The following is a 20,126-nucleotide window of genomic DNA, read 5'->3' as shown; positions in this document are numbered from 1 at the left end:
CCTCAGTCTTGTGCTTCTCTGAGAATGACACACACACTGTAAATTCAAACATGAAACACAAACAAGGAGAAAGTAATTTGTGTATTAGAATTGTCAATTATTTTAACAGTGCATTTGAAAAAGTGAAATTACAGCAAATACTTATAAATTTAGCAGAGTTAATCGCTTATACTTATATGAACTCAGACTTGATGTACATTGTCAACCCTGAAAATGCTATATAATAAAACAACTTCAAATGGAGTTTGGCTTGCCTAAGGAGACCAAAGAAAGGGCCCAGAACTTCAAACCCACAATCATGCCTTCCATTTAGAAATCATACAGCATATTTACTTTCAGTATTGAAAAGACTTAGCTTGAGGTATTCAAAGCTGAGTAGAGGATTTAGACATACACTTCCCATTGAGATTAATGGGAGTTGCTTCCTGATCCTGGTTAAGGTCAAGATTTTGGGCTTCTTTCCACAGTTCTATATTTTAATCAAAACAACTTTATATCAAGAATTTAACAGGGTTCTTGTAAAATGTGCAAGAAAAATTATTTTTATGATAGTCTTTGTATAAAGAATTTATAAAATGGTTACTTTACACATTTGATGTTTGATTTGATTAACAAGTGTGTTGTGAAAAAGACAAGAAGTAATTTTTCTGCTCTACTCTGTGTTGATTAAAGTCTTAATTGGAGTAATGTGTCCAATTCTGGGCACCACGTTTCAAGAAAGATGGAGAAACTGGAGAAGGTCCAGAGAACAACAAAAACTATTAAAAGTCTAGAAAACATTACCTGTAAGAGAAGACTGAATGGAAAAGAAAAGACTGAGGGGGGACATGATGATAGCTTTCAAGTATCTAAAATGGTTTTACAAAGAGGAGGGAGAAAAAATCCTCTCCTTGATCTCTGATCATAGGAGAAGAAGCAACGGGCTTAAACGGCAGCAAGAGAGATTTAGGTTGGACATTAGGAAAAATTACCTAACTGTCGGGTGGTTAAACACTGGAATAAATTGCCTAGGGAGGTTGTAGAATCTCCATCATTGGAGATATTTAAGAGCAGGTTAGATAGGCATCTGTTAGGAATGCTGGTGCTTGAGGGCAGGGTCTGGACTCGACCTTTCAAGGTTCCTTCCATTTTTAGTATTCTATAGTTCTGTGACTTATGGCCTAGCATGTCTGTGGAGTACCTGCAGAAAGTATAGGTTCCATCCTCTCTCAATGAAGAAAGGCTGGAAAATGAAGTACCACAATCATTCATAGGCTTTTAACCCTGGAAAACATCAAACGTGCAAAGTTACCCAAATAGTTACAAAACAGTGTTTAAAATGTTAAATTACAGCCTTGAAACTTGGCTGCCAACTGTGGCAAATTAAAATATTGGTGCACAAGTTAGCATAATGTCATTAAGATTCAGAAGTGATGTAAGGATATTTGAGTGTAGAATGCATGATGGAGATGGCTGATTTAACTTCTAGGAGGAACAAGGCTGTGTTTGTAATGCTTGCTGTCTATTGCATGATGGATGAAATTGCACTGCCTCTAGTAGAGTTTCCTACCTAGAGTTAAAATGCAGCCATACTCATTCACCAGTGTAAACATATAGGAAGTCTGTGTGGTTATAGCAGTTAGTTTGTGCGTGTAACAGCGAAACATCAAGAGCTGTACCTTCCCTGGCCAAATTCTACCCTCTTTGCACACTTGTAACCCCACTGAAATCAACAACATTGCACAAAATATAGGTGAGGGTGAACCGTGGATCTGAATTTTCAATCTTAGATATATTTTACTTTCTTGATTAATTATAATTACTAGACATCAGATGTTGAGAAATACTGATGCTAAACACACATGCATTTCATAGTGTTACTTAGTCCTTCCAAATTCCTTGTACTTTAATAAATGAATGAAAATCTCTCACCAGGACACTTGGAAGCTGCAGCGGTAAGGTTTTTCATTATCTTGTTCAGTATACACAAATGAAGCAGTTCAGTCAGTCATGTTTGAACAGACTAACAATCATATTTTTTCACAAGAGTTTTCTATTAGGAAACCAAATTGAGTAAAATATTGCATTGACACCTTGCTTTTGAAATGCAGTTGTATTTTAGGAGAACTGTATAATACCCTTGTTTCTTTATTTGATGATGCAGAGGTAGTTTTTCTTAAGGAAAAGTTAATTTTCATTTATTTTTCCAGTGTTTTTCATGAGTTTACATGCATCTTTGAACCATTTCTGTATGAGAAATATTAGTCGGCAAAGTGATAAGATGCATGAGAATCAGATTTGATGTGGTTTGAGGGGCAGCTGAGTATGGGGACTACTTACAATCAACAGGAAAGAAAATAATTCTCTTGGGTTGGTCTTTTCAGAATCAGCCTCAAGTCAAATCCATATTAAGGTTATTAAATCCTGTATCCTTCCTCATTCCTTGGAGAGAATATTGAAATATTCAGGCTGACTTTACCAAAAAAAAAATCTGCTTTGCCTTTACAAGAAGTTGTGCCACATGACGACTTTGGCTGTTTTTATTTGCTACCAAGAGGAGAGAAGCCAAAAAGAGATGAATGCACAACCAGATGAGCCACTTGAAATTCTTACATGTGTTCGGGATGATTCTGCAGACAAGAAATGAATTCCTGGACCAACCTACCCTCATAGCAGATCTGGTAGACAGTTGAGAACAATGGAAACCTAAAAGAAGGATAAAGTAATTAAAATGGTTTTGAAAGCTTACTTCCTGAAAAGAGCCCCAATGCATCACTACGCAATGCAGAATTGTGCAGAAATTAACGTGCTGACAATTTATTTTCCCACTAGACTACAGAGCTGCTAGCCACCACTAGGGCCTGCTGGATGCTAAAGAGCTCAGTTTGCACATAGACTGCTGGATGGAGGAAGAGGGAGTTTGAGGGTTCTTGGCAGATGCAGTTCCCAGCATGCCCTGAGGGGAGGAAAGGGTGGCACAAAGAAAACTCTGTGCAAGTCTGAGACCAAGCATCCGGCTGCTTCTCGCTCTGGATCTTTGGGCTCTAGAGTTTGAGGAGGCAGCTACCTGGGCAAGTGGGGCCCTATGGGTGGGCTCTGGGGGAGAGGTGAAGAAAGGGGGTAAATAAATAGGAAGTAGGTTGTCATAGGGGTTTCGTTAGGTCTATTGTGGGGGTATTTTTGTGTGTGACCTGGAGGAGGAGAAAAAAAGAGAATAAGGATTCTGGGAAGAGATATGGATGGAGGAGTGAGGGGTGTTGAGGGTTTGGGTTATATGGGACAGCAGTGGGGGGGAAGGGAAGAGTTAGGGTGGCAGAAGGAGGCTCTGGCCAAGAGGCACTTACTTGTGTGGCTCCTGGCCAGTAGCCCAGCAGATTCCTTAGCCAGGGCCCCTGCCTTTCATGTCCCTGCACTTCATGTCCCTGCACATGCTCAGAGCAGCTATAGGGGCCATGTGTGCTGCTCTGAACTGACTGCTATGAGCGTGGGGGAGGAGAAAAGGGGTACTTAACATGGTGCCTCCTGGCCAGAGCCTCAAACTCTTTCCTTTTTGTGGTGGAAATGATCATTGGTCAAGTAGTTTTGTTCTGCATGTCATTCAGCCTTTGGCTTGTTCTGCAGATACTGACCGTAAGGGTGCAGGCTTATATGAATAGTGATGATTAAGGCTAAGATATAGTTGTGGGTATTTTAAGTTAGGGACAAGTTACGAGTGATAAATTCACGGCCCGTGAGCTGTCCATGACTTGTACTATATACCTCAAACTTGATTTTGGGGGGGCCAGCCAAGAGACGTTGGGTTGGTAGCCTGGTAGGCTTCCTACCTTTTTCTGAGTGGCTCCCTGGAAGCAGCAATGTGTGTCTCAGCTCTTAGGCAGAACATTGTCGGGGGGCTTCATGTGCTGCCCTTACCCTGAGCACCAGCTCTGCAGCTCCCATTGGGTGGGAATCCTAGCCAATAAGAGCTGAGGAGTGAAGCCTGCAGGTGGAGGCAGTGCACAAAGCCATCTGGCTGCACCTCTGCCTAGGAGCTGAGGGATGTGTTGACGCTTCTGGGGAGCCACCTGGAGTTTGTGCCCCAACCCCAGCCCTGAGACCCCTCCCACACCCAAACTCCTGCTACAACTGAGGGGGAGTGTTGTGGCCCAAGACCACCCCAGCAGTAGTCCAGAAGCTGTCAAATCTGCTCAGGCAGCATCCAGACCAGCTGTACTGGCCCCTACAGAAGTCAAAGATCATAGAAAGTAATGGAATCCATGACAGACTTGCAGCCTTAGTGATGGTGCCTGGAGTTGTGAACACCTGTCCTTGATGGTGTTCTTGTTTCATAAAGACCTTTACACAGTTGTGAGCTAGTAATAACTTTTGACCATAACAAGTCTACCAATTCAGTATTAAAAAAAAAAACTACTTACTTCTCAACCATGTTTTTCTGTTTCAGGATTTTGTAGACTTCAGCTGAAGTCTGAGGACCTTGTAGCTTTTGTCCATTCAGCATCTCTCTTTCCAGCTCCTCAATTGACTAGAAGAAATGAGAGTGATCACACAAGTAGAATATAAGGAAGCTGCATAACCAAACAGTGTGTCAGGCAGAAAGGTTCTGAAAATATTAGACAAAAGAATCCAGTGACTAAACTGCAGCCCACGCCTGCTTTGCACTTTTGTTATAGGCCAAATGATTAATGAACAGAAGGCAGTGGGAGGCTTGGAATAGATTCTTTCTTGGGTCCCTTAGCAGTGGCTGAGGCATACAGTCCATATTATATAACCTTTGCTTTTATACGCAGAAGGAAGCAGCACCCGACGTGCTTGTTCCAAGCGGGAAGCTGATTTTCATTTATTCTAGAATTGTGGGATACTATTCTCTGTTCTTCCAATTTATATTAGTCCAACTTTCTGCAGGCCAGAGCTTTCAACTCTTGGAATAATATGTGCTGCACCAATCCCCAAAAGAGTCTTTGCAGTTAGCAAGGTAAGAGTCAGGTCTGAACACTCCCCTCTCAGATCAGAGGGAATGTTGCTGCCAGTATTAACCTTCCATCAGGAAGATGACTGTTGATGTGTATGTAAATCACTATGTAACATATGGACTTATGATGTCTCAAAAATGTTCCTTACTTTTCCTGTCCGCACAAAGGCTTCCGCTACTTTCCTGTTGCGTCCCCCATAGCATGTAGTGATTAGATCAGCAACGCCACAACTCTCCAGGAAAGTAGCTATTGATACTGGACCCCTGCAGAATAGCTTTGCAAAGGCTACCATTTCCATGAGACCCAAACGAATAACTGCTGCTTTTGTATTATCGCCAAAGTCCAATCCATCGCAGAATCCGGCTCCTACAGCTACTATGTTCTAAAAGCAGTGGATTGGAAAAGGTGCAAAAGAGAGGAGGACACCAAGTTAGATATGATGTGCAGTTCTTTGGCAGCATATGCTAATTGTAAAAGAACACAGTAGGAGTAAACGTGTTTTCACTTTAACTCTCTCGGGTATTCCAATTCCAAATAATTGTGAGCATATTTCATACCACTTAAATGTTTAATTGCTCTCAAATGTAAAGTAGTTGGACTTCTATGACCGGAAAAAAAAGTTCCCACTATTATTTCAGGTTGCAAAATGAAGGGATGTTTTAAAAATTTGGTCCATATAGTGCATCTAGAATATTTTTTTCCTCTTTTTGTCAGGTTGGCATTGGGATCTGGGCACCTTTCTCTTCTTGCCTTTAATTGAATCTTTGTCTATCCTGGGTGTCTACCTCCACAAACAGGCACTGGTTGCAGGAGCTCATGCTTATTGAGCTCAGTCTTGGCCTATGCTTACAGTAATATATTACCCCTCCTTATAAAAAGTTTAAAAGAGGTTCATCGGGAATCCTAATCGAATGCTTAATCAAAAATATTCCATGCTTAGTATTCAGACAGTTCACAATATATTAGAGTAGTAGATGTCAGAGTGGCTACCCAGAAATACTCATGCCTCAGTTTTGCTCTCTGCACATACACTCAAACTCTCATTTCAGCAGGAGCAGGCCTGAGCTATCTCTATACACAAAAGCACTCCACTGTGTGACGGAAAATTGCCTGGGCTACACGTCCGTGTCTATAAATAACTAATTTATTAAACCACACACAAATTCAGTTCAAAACAACAATGCATTTTGTCACGAGAAGGTGAATGATATGAATATAGATGACTGAACTGTATGCTGGAATACATTTTTCAACGTTTTGAAGCAAACGAATCATCTTACTCAAGTGCTGCTCAGAACATGCTTCAATTTCAATATTATTTCTCAGTTGCTGTGCAGTTGTACACAGAGGTCTCAATCAGGACTGGAGTGCCCCTATTCCTAAATGCATCACAGAACCAGCAGGAGGCACTGTTCTTACCCCACAGAGCCTACAGTCTGTTATTTCCTTATAAGTTATTTGAACTGTGGAATGAAAACATTTGCTTGAAAGAGGACTATCAGTCCTTTTGCCACCTCTTTAAATAAAAATGCCTTTGCATGAAGAAATCTAAGTTAAATTCCATGTCTAGTCATAGCTTGGATGATATAGTCTATTACGATTATTTCTATTACAGGAGTGCCTTAAGGCGCCATATAGGATCAGGATAATATTGTGCTAGGCAATGCCTATACACGTGAGGGATGTTGACATGTAGTCGACTACATGTTTAACCGATAAGCCTAGGCTTATTGGTTAATCTTGTCGACTACACGCATTTTCCCCCTCCCCCCTTGCTGCCTCTTGTAACGGGGAGAGGGAGCAGCAGGGAACTTACCTCTGCTGCGTAGAGCCACGAGAAGTTCCCCACGGCTCCTGGCTTCCCACAGCTCCGAATATTTGCGAATTTCGCCATTCATGACGGATGCAGGAACACATCCACCACAAATGGCGAGGGCTTCCTGTACCGAGGACCAAATTCTGCTCTCAGAGGCATGCACACCCACCAAAAGGAAAGCATTTGTATCATTTGTTTTGGAATGCTTTATAATACTTATGAAGAACATCAATATCCCCACGTGATTTGCTCAAGGCCATCTAGCAGCTTTAGTGGCGGAGCCAGTACTAGATGATGGAATCTTGAAACGAGACGTGAGGGTAGAATTTGGCCCTAAAAAAAATTATTTGATTTTTCTGGAATCACTAACTTTTAAGGCTCCGCAGATTTCCACTGTATCGCAGTCATCCACCACGGTAATCCTGAAATTTGGGGTCTGCATTAATTCTTTAAAGATCTGCCCATGCTTTTCATTTTTGCACCCTGTGGAAGGAAGGATGGGAGTTACACATTCCTTATTACTCAAGTTGCAGGGTGGACAAAATGGATATGTTTATAAAATACTGAAGTAGAAGGATGACTTGGAGGGAAGGGTTTAAGTTAGGTTTTATAATCTGTATAATTAGACATTATTAAAGGGGGATTAGTGAACCAATACAAACTCTTGCAGCTGGTAGCCAGTATTAACCACATAAGTCAAATCGCATTAGCAAAACATTTATCCAATAACACTTCGAATGGTTCCAGCTGGATGGTTTCCATCACTCACCTCCACCCAACAGGTGCAATTAGACTTCATAATTCCAAACCTTGTCAAATGCTGTTTTCTAGTCTAAATGTAGACTCTTACAAGTGAAAGCAGTGATTTACACAAAGATGCTTCAGCTCACATAGCCCTGCCTGAGTACATCTACATGGCAGTGTTCGTTTTTCTGAAATAACATTATTCCAAAATAACATAGTCTGCATCTACGCTACAAGCAGTTATTTTGACATAATGTCGAACTAGAGGACTTCTTATTCTAACTCCTGTAACCCTCGCTTTATGAGGAGTAAGGGAAGTCGGAGGGAGAGTGCTGTACCTCAGACTTCCTGTTGTCTAGACAGTGCCAAAAGCTGAAATAAGCTATTTCAACTTTAACTACGTCAACTACGTAGCTAACGTTGCATAGCTTATTTCAGCTTTAGCCCTGATGTGTAGACATGCCCCCTGAGGGCTAGAAAAGACTGAGCACTGGGTTGAGTTAAATTCCTTAGCTATAATCCTAGCTCAGCTGCTGACTCACAGTTTGGGTATGGCCAAGACACTTAGCCTCTTAGCAGGGTGGGGTCAGGATCAACTAATGTTTGCACATTGCTTTGAAAATATAACCGCATCATTGCTAAGCATTGCTAACCTGCTGGGGCAAACATCTCATAACACCAAATGCATTCCTGCTTATAGAGGGATTCAGTATTTGCACTACTATTAGAAAAAGTGTTGTTACACAACCTCAGGGTGGCTGGTATCACACTATTAAAACACTGTCATTTTATAGGAGGCGGGCAGTGCAGTTGAGAGAGCAATGTGGAGATCTTTGAATGAAGTTTTACACCTGGCTTTTAGCAAGTGACGTTGGCCTTTGTTTTCATAAGAACTACATGGCCCTGATGTTCAGTGGGCTGAACGCCAGCAGTCCCCGTTCCAGCAGGAGTTCTGATACTCAGCACCTCTGACAGTCAGGCTCTGTGGTGTTAAATATCAGAACAAGTCTGAGCTGTTTCAGTCCCACAGCCCTTGGGTGTAGTGCACTGGCTCACAAGCTTCCTTTGGATTCCTCATTCTCTAGCTGAGTTGGCATGTGGAAAGGGAATGCATTGTTGCTCCGAAGTGACAAGGCCCTCTGGCCTGTCTCGCAGCTAAGATAGCCCTTCAAGAGGTTCTCTCCCAAACAGAAGTGGCAGAAACACTTTGAGGAAGGGCAGGAGAACAAAGAGGGAAACTCTCTCTAAACAGGAAGCCTCAAAATCTTCATTAAAACTTAAGAACATGAAGGTGCTAAGCTCACCTCCATACCCTCAAAGAGCTACCACAATAATATTGCTCAGCTGTTGTTCGTATTAATGTCGAGTAGCCTCCTCACAGAGCGAAAGTTGCCAAGATGGTACAGTTTTCACTATTCCCACTGCACAGGAATGAGCTGTTTGAAATTTGAACATAGAATCGAAACAGCCACCCAAGCTGTGATAAATTAAAGCTGCATTTTCAATTTTCACAACAGATGTAGAGTTACTATAAAAATGGAAAGGAAAGGGACCCCCCCTGAAACAGTTTGTGCTCAGGTAGGCATTTTGAGAGACACAATAGTGAGAGATACAATTTCAGTTGCAAAGAGGTGGGAGGGTTGAGAAATTTAAACTAGGGGCAGAGGTGCACTCAGGCCCACTGATGGGAGAGGTGGGGGCCCCTTAGAATTGCTGCTGGAGCATGCATTGTGCCATCCAGAGCCCTAGATCATGCACTTCAGCCAGCTCTGAGGGCGAGTGGGGGTTGCACTGTCTGGGCGGCATCAAGCGCTGGCTGTCCAGTCATGCCCCTTCCAGGAGTGTTCCCCCACACACTGCCAAGGGACCCAGAGATCCTGTTGGCACCCCTAGTTGCACTACTGCATGTCAGCTGCTGAAAGACTTGACATGAACTCTTTGACATTACTATGGCATCTCACGTTAACTCCTATAGGCGGAGAATTGAGCCTTAATTTTTTAATGGAAGAGTTTAGCTAATAGCTGCATCTACTAGCATCTGCCGTTTGAGTCTGATCCTGTTTCCATGGAGATTGTTGGAAATGTGGCCATTTCTTTAAGGCACGGGTGGACAATAATTTTTGATGGGGGGGGGGTCACTCCAAGAATTTGCAAAGTGGTCAAGGGTCTCAGTCTTCCATATTAATGGAAGAGGTGGGGGGTCTGAGATGGAGGCCGAATGCAGAAGGGAGCTTGCAGTAGGGGCCTGGAGTGTAGGAGAGGGTGTGTTGGCTGGGATGGGATTTGGGTGAAGGAAGCAGTTGTGACCTGGACCAAGAGACTAGAGCGTAGGAGGAGTTTGGGCTGGGACAGTGGATGGGGGTGCAGGATCTGGGAGGGGATATGGATGCAAGGGGTGGCAGAGGATTGGCGTTGTGACATGAGGCAGGGAATCAGGGTGCAGGATCTAGGAGGGATATGGGCACAGGAGGGGGAAGGCAGAGGGTTTGAGTTATGTGAGGTAGGGGGCAAAGGGTTGGGGTTTCAGAGGCAGGCTTTGGCTGGGAGACTTACCTGCTTGACTCCCAGCCAGCAGCCTTTTCAAGCACACTCCCTGCCCGCCACACTGGTTACAGGGGCCACGTGGTTTTTGAACAGCTATAAGCCTGAGGGGAGTGGGAAAGGATGCTTCGCAAGCTGCCTGTTGACAACAGGGAGCTCCCATTGGTCAGAAATCGGCCAATAGGATGTGCTGGAGGTGGGAGCAGTGCGTGAAGTTTCTCCTCCCTCCGCTTGGCTCACAGCTGTTCAAACAGAGCCCTGCAGCAGTCATTTTTCTCAGCAATGTGTCGGGGGAGGGTAGGCGGGAAGCCTGCCTGAGGCTTCCCAATGCATCTACAGGTCAGATTTGGTGATTTGTTTTACCCAGGCCTGCTTTAAGGGAAGGGGAGTTCAGAGTTTAATATATGCTGTATATGCAATGCTATTCAGAAAACCTTCCAAGATTTTCATGTTTTGTTATACATTATACTCTGTTTCTATCTTTAGATGCTGTCCTATTCCTGTGCCAGGGACTGCTAGAAGTAGAAATGAATTGTAGTAGAACCAATCAGAGCTCTTGACTGTAAGTTTCCCTGAATGATAATTACCAATGGTAGTTTCACAGAACTTGTCCTCAGCCACTTCATTAGCTATATTGGCTCCCATGAGCACGCTGACGTCTATCTTCAGTTTCTCTCGAATGATGTCTGATATGAGCTTCAAGCCTTCAACACCCTCATCAACCCCCTGGTTAAAAGGTAATATTCAAAGTCAAAAGAAAAGAAATGAGGTTACTAAGCACGTGTGTGTGTGAAATGTAGGCCTCATGCAATATAAGCCCTCTGCTAGCAGTTCTCCCTACAATGTTAAATGCCAGGACATAGATACATGACCACACTATGTCACAAGATTTTACATTATGGTGAGTCTGGCTTTTGTATTAAACTTCCTGTAGTTGTACAATCAAGTTTTCATGTAGTGTAAGTTTAAAAATATTCTCATGCAAGGTTTAAACAATACACATCCTATGAAGGGCATAGCTCCAGTTGTATTTATATAAGGAAAAAAAATCAAAGTGTGGTATGCTCCCTCCCCCCTATATTGCTGGTTGCAGGAGAATCTTAAAAGGGGAGAAGGCAACAGCTGGAGAATTGTAAGTCTGAAACTCTTAATATATATTTTTTTCCTTTTCAGATTACAATGTCGCTAGCTTCTTTAGCTTTTTAATATAGCCTCCCCAATTCCAACTGCAAATCATTTCCACTCTGAATAATTATTGTTGTCCAATTTTTTGGGGCTCTCAGAAAACAGCCTTGGATGGAGAGAGTATATGTAATAAGCATTAAGGCTTGAGACTCGTAGCTCTTCAGCATTAACGTAAATGCTGTTATCCTGGGCTGAGAAACAGAGTTTCTGAATCTAGCCCCACGTTTCCCATAATGCATACGTATTGCTTCACACCATACAAAGTGACTGCAGAGATCACAAAGTACCTTGATCAGTGAAATGCCAATTGCACTAGGTTTTATGTGACTAGCAATTTGGTCACAAATTCGTGTAATGAATTGATGGGGTATAACAAAGATGAAAATATCTGCCCCAGTCGATGCTTCGACAACATCTGGAACAGCCACCTAGAAGAAAAGCGAAGAAAAAATTAACCATCCCTGTACCATGAGTGAGTTAGCATACTTACAAAATAATTGTATACCTAATCCATCACAGAAGGGCATTAAAATAGAAATCTATATAGACTAAAAATAAAGGAATCCTTAAACTAATTAACATTGTAAAAGTGTTAGCCTTTAATAAGCAGGTATTGTATTTCAGTTGACAATGTCCATGAAGGCAGCATATCCTAATTTATTAAATCACTGTCTCATACTAACCCCATGGAGATAAGATGGGAAGTATAAAACAGCCTACAACTGCATTACCTTCCCAAGTGACCTCGGTAATACAGTTGCATTGGAGCTATACTGTCAAGAACTGGAGGCCTAAGGCCGCTCTTTAGATTATTCTGATCACCTGTGACTGTCTCAAGGCCTATAGGGATTTGAGGGTTTGTGAGCATGCAGAAGGTTACTCTCCCTCTGATGGAATGATAAGGGAGAAAGTCTGCCAAGGATCTTTATAGCTATCCTGCCCAATCAGGCTTTACTGCAGGAGATAGGCCAAATCACTAATATTTGCAAAAAAAAAAAAAATTAACATGAATATGCCAAGGAGATGGCAAGCCCAACCCTGTCCCATGCATAAACCATTCCAGCTGGAATTAACAAAACAACCAGGGCTTATAAAGAAGGCAGCAGCTGAATTTCACTCTGCCACAGCTACCAGTAGCTTTACTGATAATAATAAGAGAACATATTCCCCTAAGTGTGAGGTACACGCCATAGTCTGAGCTGAGTAGAAATCCAACAGCACTTTCAGTCCCACACAATACGAATCCCACAGCTACACTGTAGCTCTCTGCATCAGCTCCTTCGAAGTCAAGGTTTCACATTCTTTTAAAATAACTAGCCTAAGCCAGTCAGACCTGCATGAATGGGGAAATTCCACCCTGTCATAGAGCATAGTGGAGTGAAGTCAGCCATCAAAAACAGGATTTGTTTTTGATTTGTATCTAATTAAAACAATCCCTCCTAGAAAATTGTTGCTGCGCTCTTCTCCCATAGCTTTGTCCATCCAAGGTGAACGTGTATGTTCTGCACGGATGAGGGTGATACAAACCCCAGCATGGGAAATATCTACTGTAGAGTGACAGGGTCTCTGCTGATTACTGAATCCAGCAGATTAAAAAAGGCACAAAATATGCAGGAGGCTCCAGAATGCCTAGTGGTGTCCTTTACCTTCCAGTATAATTCCCTTAGCTCCTTTCCCTTTGTGTAGCATTGGGATTCTTCTTTGGAGTAAATATCTGAGCTTCACCACATCCCTGTAACTATTCTTCCAGCAGGAGGAAAGAAGCCTGCACACACTCCTGCCCCACAGTGCAAGGAAATCTAGCATCTCCATTCTCAGGCCCATAAGCAGGAAATTTCTGTGGGGGAGATGCTTTTTTTGAAAATGTGGATTGCAAGGGTGTGAATGCAACCTCATGCCCCTCCCCACCTCCCCAGTAAGTGAGGAAATCAGTCCCAGCCTTCCCCCAGCTAGCCAGGGAATGGGGGAGGGCAGCCGGCTGGTGTGCCGCTCCTTCCTTCCCCTGATTGGCTGGAGCATGCTTACTTGAGGGACCATAGGGGAAGGTGCTTTCTCACCTTTCGCACACTCACCCCTGAACCAGCAGGCAGCATGAGACCAAAAGCAAGGAGCTGTGAGTTCAGTGAAAAGGTAGCTGATAACAGGAAGACAGGTGGTTATGAAGGTAGGCATTGGCATTTAGAAGTAAGGCTGACCCATGGGCAGAGGAGTTCAAAAGTGCTGCCGGAGAATGTATGTTGCACTAGGGGAATGAAAGTGGAAAACTTCTTATTTCAGTCCAGGTTCATGTGCATTGACTCTGCCACTGTGCTGATAGAACTATATCAGCGGGGACTTATGTTCCTCCAAAAAGAGGAATAACTGGTTTTGTCAATAAATGACTAAATTAAGCATGGATATCTGCCAGGCTGTGCTAGGGAAAGGCCGATTTAGCCGGTATAATTTTCAAGCGTAGGTCAGTTTGACAGGACTAAAAGACTGGCTTTTTCTCCTGTCATGTCACTGTAAAAATAATCAAGGTTGTTCATGTCTCACTTGGTGTTGGACACAGAAGAACAAATCCACATATGGCAGTTTCAAACCATGTGTGTACAAACGTGCAATTATGATACTAAATTTAGAAAAAGTAATGAAGGAGGCCACTCATACAGCATGTTAATTTCTGTTTGCACAAATTAAAAGCTATTCTGTAAAGGCTGTGCTAGCTTCTTTCCTTTCTAAAACACTGCCATATGGCAAGCTCCTGAACAAACAAAATGTCATCTGGTTTGTTTTAAACTAAGTAGCTATAAATCTAAAATGATCACGTTTCTTTAAGTTTATGAAACTATAAATTGTCTAGTATGATCACACATTCCAAGGGGCTGTGAAAGTTATAGTTTTTGCTTTTGGTAGATTTTATTGCATTAGCAATTAAAGTGCCTCAGTATTACTATTCTGAAATCACATATGCAATTACAGCAATGCTATTCATTCTGTTATATTCCAGAGCTGTGAGCTTTTCTATTGAATTTTTAGCTAGAAATGGAAGGGGGGGGGCGTTGTTGTTTAGGGTGGATGCTGTGCTCACACAGCTGGTGTAAATCAGTACAGTTCTATAAATGCAGTGGAGATATGCTGATTTACAGCAGGGCATGCTCTTGGGCTTTGTGTACAGAAACACAAATATAGCTGGTTTGTTTGAAGTTGTATGTCCTTTAGATGAGACAGTCATATGCAATGCAAACAGCAGGCCAGATTCAGAAGTAATGCAAATGTTAAAGTTGGGTAGAAAAGAGATGGAAGTAACCTTAATACTTGGCATGTACACAGGATGAGACAGTAACTCCACAGATAAGGTTTGCAGTGAAAGCAGGATTAAAGGCCCTCTAATTCATACTTTAATGTCTAGTTGTAAGTGATCCAAGCAATAGGGATACCATTTGAAGAATTAAGGTCTAAACAAAGAAGTGTAGCTTCCCTTCACCCAACCAATGATCTCTCCCTAGTGTTAAATTGCTTCTAGGTAGGTAGGTAGGTAGGTGTACGGCAGGAAAAAGGTTTGGATATTTTTAAAGTAAACCAGGGATTGTGAAATTCTCAGTCTGCCCCCACCCCCATCAGTCTGAAAGCTTTGAAAAAACATTTCAGTTTAGCCAACTTACCACATTTTTAGGTAACTTATGTCCTGGAAGATACTTCACGTTTTCATGCTCTTTGTTTATTATCTCTGTAAGTTTCCTCCCATTTATGATTTCTTCAAACACCCACATCTTCACAATAGGATCAAACCTGTTAGACTTCTGGATATTTTTGCCTATAATTTTCGCAATACCAGACCCCCTGTATAACAAAATAAAACACTTAGTAACAGTATTCTGTATATTTGTTTTGATACAATCTCCTTTAGGAAAGTTGAGTAACCTTAGTTCCAACAGAAACACAAACTGCAGTGAGCAAAATACTTCTACCTCATGAAAAGCCCTCATTACAGATACTGTTCATATGCTCACTAAGCCCAACAGAAAGCTCTTCCCAGAAAATACCCTCTCAAGATACAGAGAAAATTGATGCTAATTTAAATACAAGTGTGCTCAGAAATCAAGGGTTAACATATCTTGGTTTTTAATTTTGAACTTTTACTATATTTTTGCTTCTCAGATATTTTTTCTTTGCTTCTTTAAGGTAACCTGAGTGAGAAGATGCTGAGCAATCTGTATGTAGCAAAATCTATATATCTTACCTGAAATCAGTATCAAACTGATACTATCAATTGCTGAATACTTGCACTCCAAGGGGAGGAGGCCTGCCTGAGGTGTGGTCTAGCTTAGCTAAAGGGACACAGTCAGGTTTGAAAATCACTTTTAAAGTCTAACCATTTGACAAACAAGACCTTAGATCATTAAAAGCTGAAACAACTGTAGTCATCTAGTGGAAGAAAATAGTCACAACCATATATACCAAAGGATACAATTTAAAAAAAAGTGAACACATATGAAAAGGACAAATCACATTTCAGAACAGAAAGGAGATGCGGGGGAAGGGGGAGAGGAAGGTAAATGTCTGTGAGCTAATGGTATTAGAGGTGATAATTGGGAAATGTCATCATTCCTGCTGTGCATTTATTTGCTTTTCTGTCAGATTAGACTAGTGGTTCTCAGTCCATAGCCCACAGGCCACTCAGCACACAGTTGCAGTCCATGTGACATACTCAGGACCATACATAATACGCAGACAGCCCACAAAGGTTCAGAACTACTGGTAGAGACAGTGAATTTAAACTAGTCATTTTCCTTGATTTCATTTTCTCATGCACCAGCATATTACTGCCATGTTTGAGTTATGTACACTGTAGGAAAAATATTTAAATTGTAACTGATTAAACTGTAAAAGATTACCATGAAAATAGGGACAAAATACAGGACTATGTAGCACTTTAAAGACTAACAAGATGGTTTATTAGATGATGAGCTTTCGTGGGCCAGACCCACTTCCTCAGATCAAATAGTGGAAGAAAATAGTCACAACCATATATACCAAAGGATACAATTAAAAAAAAGTGAACACATATGAAAGGGACAAATCACATTTCAGAACAGAAAGGAGATGCGGGGGGAGGGGGACAGGAAGGTAAATGTCTGTGAGCTAATGGTATTAGAGGTGATAATTGGGGAAGCTATCTTTGTAATGGGTAAGATAGTTAGTGTCTTTGTTGAGTCCGACACGTAGAGTGTCGAATTTTAGCATGAATGACAGTTCAGAGGATTCCCTTTCAAGTGCAGATTTAAAAGGCTTCTGGAGCAGGATGCAGGTAATTAAGTCGTTGAGACAGTGTCCTTTCTGGTTGAAATGAAAATAGGGGTTAGTGGTCTTCAAGTTTTAAGAAAGAACTTAAAATTTTGAGTCCCTACTTTGACTAAGGATCTTTAAAAAACAACAAATAGTCTTGCAGCACCTTAGAGGCTTAACAAAACATGTAGACAGTATCATGAGCTTTTGTGGGAACAACCCACTTCTTCAGATGAAAGAAATTAAGGAGTGCAGGGGACAGATAAATAGCAAAGAAAGAGAGGGAATGGGAAGGGAAAGAGAAGGGAAAAATATATTGTCAATTAGAGGGTCTATGGTAAATGAAGCTGATAGAATGGATTCTAAGTTCCTGGTGCTTGTCCTTTTATGTCAGTAGGGTGTGGGATGTAGCGGGCCATCCAGTGAAGGTCTTTGTTTAAACCTCTATTGCAGGTGTCAAACTTGTAAATGAAATCAAATTCTGCAGCTTCTCTCTCCAGTTGGTTTTTGAAATTGCCTTGTAGTAATACTGTCACCTTTAGATCCATTAGTGAGTGCCTGGGCAAGTTAAAATGTTCCCCCCAACAGGTTTCTGTGTTTTACCATTTGGAATATCTGATTTGTGTCCATTAATTTTTTGTCTACGAGGATTAATGAAGAAGTGGGTTGTGCCCACCAAAGCTCATGATAGCATCTACATATTTTGTTAGTCTCTAACATGCTGCTAGACTAAAGGTTCTGCTAGACTGTTTGTTGTTTTTGAAGTTTATTCAGTTACAGGCTATCCCTCTGAAACTATTATGAACTTGCTCACACTAGAAATACAACTTTTGAGTCAGAGGATCTGATTATAAAACTCTTGTCCCCTGACCCAGTTACAATAAAGCTACAATCAGAAGCATGAACAGGCCATAATTTGTGTGTTAGCCAGCTATCTGTAATGGATAAACACGAGGTTTTATCAAAGTCCAATTAGAGACTGTACAAACTACAAATCATAATTGCTTTGCAACTGGGACAGAGGGAAACGGAAACCATGTGGTAACTGCCTCCTTTCACTCAAATATGGTATTAACTTAAATTAGCTTGTACAAGGCCAATTGTTCAATAAGTGATAACAGAACAAGGGTCTCTATCTCACCGCCTTCATTCAAAAGTCTGATTGAAATCAACTCGGATTTTGCCAGAGTATTGGCTGCAGGATAGGTGGCAAGATATGCAGTACTACCAGGCTACCCAAAGACTATGGGGCTGTTGTGAGACCTTTTATCATGAAGACACTCTCTTTTTATTTTTAAGCCATTTACAAATGTAAAGTATAGAGGTAAACATTTCAGGGGGAAAGCTTCATTAAAGGGGCATGAGAAATCCCTCTGGTAACAGATGAGGCCTATTGTATTTATAACTACCTTTATACCTAATTTCTATTTCAGTTCTGTGCCCCTCCCATCAGAATGTGAGACTGAAAGGAGGCTGAAGGTTTGTGGAAGAGTGCAGTGATTATGCTTTGGGAAGAACGGCTGCTCTTGTGCAAGCACTGGCCTGGGACACAGGGGTTCCTGGTTTGCTACATAGTTTATCTGTGCCCTTGGATACATGATTTAATCTCTCTGTTCCCAATTCCTAAAATGAGGATAACAATGTCCGTCCCCCCGAACCTGGCCCATCCTTAGTTGGTCTTGTAAACTCTTGGGCTGTATCTACACTGGGCCACTTATTCCGGAAAATCAGTCGCTTTTCTGGAATAAGCTGCGAGCTGTCTATACTGGCCCTTGAATTTCCGGAACAGCAACGACGCTCTACCGTACAAAATCAGCCGCTATTCCAGAAAAACTATTCTGCTCCCGCTCGGGCATAAGTCCTTATTCCGGAACACTGTTCTAGAAAAGGGCCAGTGTAGACAGCCCAGTAGTCTTTTCCGGAAAAAAGCCCCAATCGCGAAAATGGCGATCGGGGCTCTTTTCCAGAAAAGCGCGTCTACATTGGCCACAGATGCTTTTCCGGGAAAAGGGCTTTTCCGGAAAAGCAGCCTGCCAATGTAGACGCTCCTTTTCCGGAAAAACTGAAAACGGAATAGTATTCCGTTTTAAGCAGTTCCGGAAATTCATGCCAGTGTAGACACAGCCATTGGGTCTGGGACTCTCTCTTACCAAATGTATATACAGTATCTACTACATTACAAACAGGCCCACAACTCACCAGGAGCCTCAGGGTGCTACTGTAATATAAAACATTGGCCTGATTTTCATAGCTGCTGTGCATCTGCAGATCCTGTTGGTATCAATGGAAACTACAGATTCTTTACAAATCAAGCCAACAATAACGAATCTAAAATTACTCCAGCAGAAAAACATGATGCTGATTGTGTTTGTGTAAGTAACACTAAACGTTAAGTGAAATGGCTTGTTCTGGCCTTTATGCAATCCAAGATTATTTTTAAATTGAAAGATTGTCTCTGGCACATGCTCTTTAAAGTCTTTAATAGTGTATGATGGATGAGCAGCTCTCAAAGAACCCGACTGCTTTACTAGCAAAGCCTTCCTAGCAGAGGTGCTCAGATTCTACTGGAGCAGTTTTGAAACTGACAAGACTAGAACACAAAGGAATCTAGGTTACTAAATAAGCAAATTTAGGGCCACGTTCATCAGTCAGCAGGAAAAAGATTCTCCCTGTGAATTAGTGGGAATCTTGAACATAAAGAGCTCAAAAACTGGTGCTCTATTTTAAATTCATAGCTCAGCAGTAACCCACCTTTGGAAAGAATTGCTTTATCTGTGAAACCAGCATTGAAAAGACCATACAGCGTGGCAGGGAAGGTTCTCTTACGCAAACACAGCCCAGCGGCACTCCCACATAAACAACATTTGACCTCATTTATCTTCCAAAGGTCAAATTATTAGAGATAATAGAAGGCTGCTCGTTTAGTTAGATACCATTAACGGGTAGAGAGAAACCCTCGATTTGTAAAAAAAAAAAAAAAAAAAAAATCAACACAAAATAGTTGTCCCTGTTCAGTCTTAAACCATTTCATCCAAGACAGATCAATAATAATAATACTATGCTTCAAGTGCTGACTCTTAGCATTAATGGGCTGCAGAACTTTTGGATGGCAATGAAACAACCTTGTTCTGTCTGAAGCCAGTGACAAACTCTACCAGTAACTTTGATAGAAGGGCAGGATGGCTCATTAATATTAAAGTTAAAATTAATATTTGTGTGACTTTTTCTTTAATTGTATTGCAATAGTGCCCAGGAATCCCAGTCATGCATGAAGGTTCCATTGTGTGAAGCTGTGTAATAAACAGACTAAAAAGACAGCCCCTGCCCTGAACAATGTATAGGTTTGGCTACCTGGGAAAATTATCAGTGTGAGGTAGGGTTTGAACCACTACAGTTACATTATCATAGCTATATTGGTATAACGCCTCATGTGAGTGACCACACTTATTCTGGAATAAAGTGGGTTTTTTTTAAGTTTAACCAATGTCACTCTAAAACTGGTTTACGTTAAGCTGAAAAAAGAACTCTTACTTTGGAATAATTGTGTCCACATAGGAAATGGTACAAGTGGAATTGAAATGGTTTAATTATACTGAATAATTGGAGCAATCTAACCAGGGGAG

The 20,126-nt window shown here is 41.6% G+C and overlaps 1 protein-coding gene across 4 annotated transcripts in view; it reads right to left on the bottom strand.

Annotated features, from left to right (window-relative positions):
- Positions 1 to 62: 62 nt before the first annotated feature.
- LOC102456685 (glycerol-3-phosphate dehydrogenase [NAD(+)], cytoplasmic-like) overlaps positions 63 to 20,126 on the bottom strand; it is a 72,931-nt gene continuing 52,867 nt past the window's right edge. For 3 of the 4 annotated variants that reach the window (XM_006137653.4, XM_025178813.2, XM_075933187.1), the window contains 7 exons: positions 14,880 to 15,057; positions 11,523 to 11,663; positions 10,638 to 10,776; positions 7,136 to 7,248; positions 5,098 to 5,331; positions 4,395 to 4,501; positions 63 to 2,685 (listed from right to left, as the gene is read on the bottom strand). In XM_006137653.4, the coding sequence (XP_006137715.2) occupies positions 2,589 to 2,685; positions 4,395 to 4,501; positions 5,098 to 5,331; positions 7,136 to 7,248; positions 10,638 to 10,776; positions 11,523 to 11,663; positions 14,880 to 15,057 (1,009 nt within the window). In that variant the 3' untranslated portion in view covers positions 63 to 2,588. Of the gene's footprint in view, positions 2,686 to 4,394; positions 4,502 to 5,097; positions 5,332 to 7,135; positions 7,249 to 10,637; positions 10,777 to 11,522; positions 11,664 to 14,879; positions 15,058 to 19,254; positions 19,459 to 20,126 lie in introns of all 4 variants that reach the window. The other variant, XM_075933188.1, reaches the window with a different exon arrangement.

The sequence above is a fragment of the Pelodiscus sinensis genome, chromosome 7 (assembly GCF_049634645.1).
Source record: "Pelodiscus sinensis isolate JC-2024 chromosome 7, ASM4963464v1, whole genome shotgun sequence".
NCBI lineage: Eukaryota > Metazoa > Chordata > Testudines > Trionychidae > Pelodiscus > Pelodiscus sinensis.
This window is presented reverse-complemented; position numbering and strand designations above follow the sequence as displayed.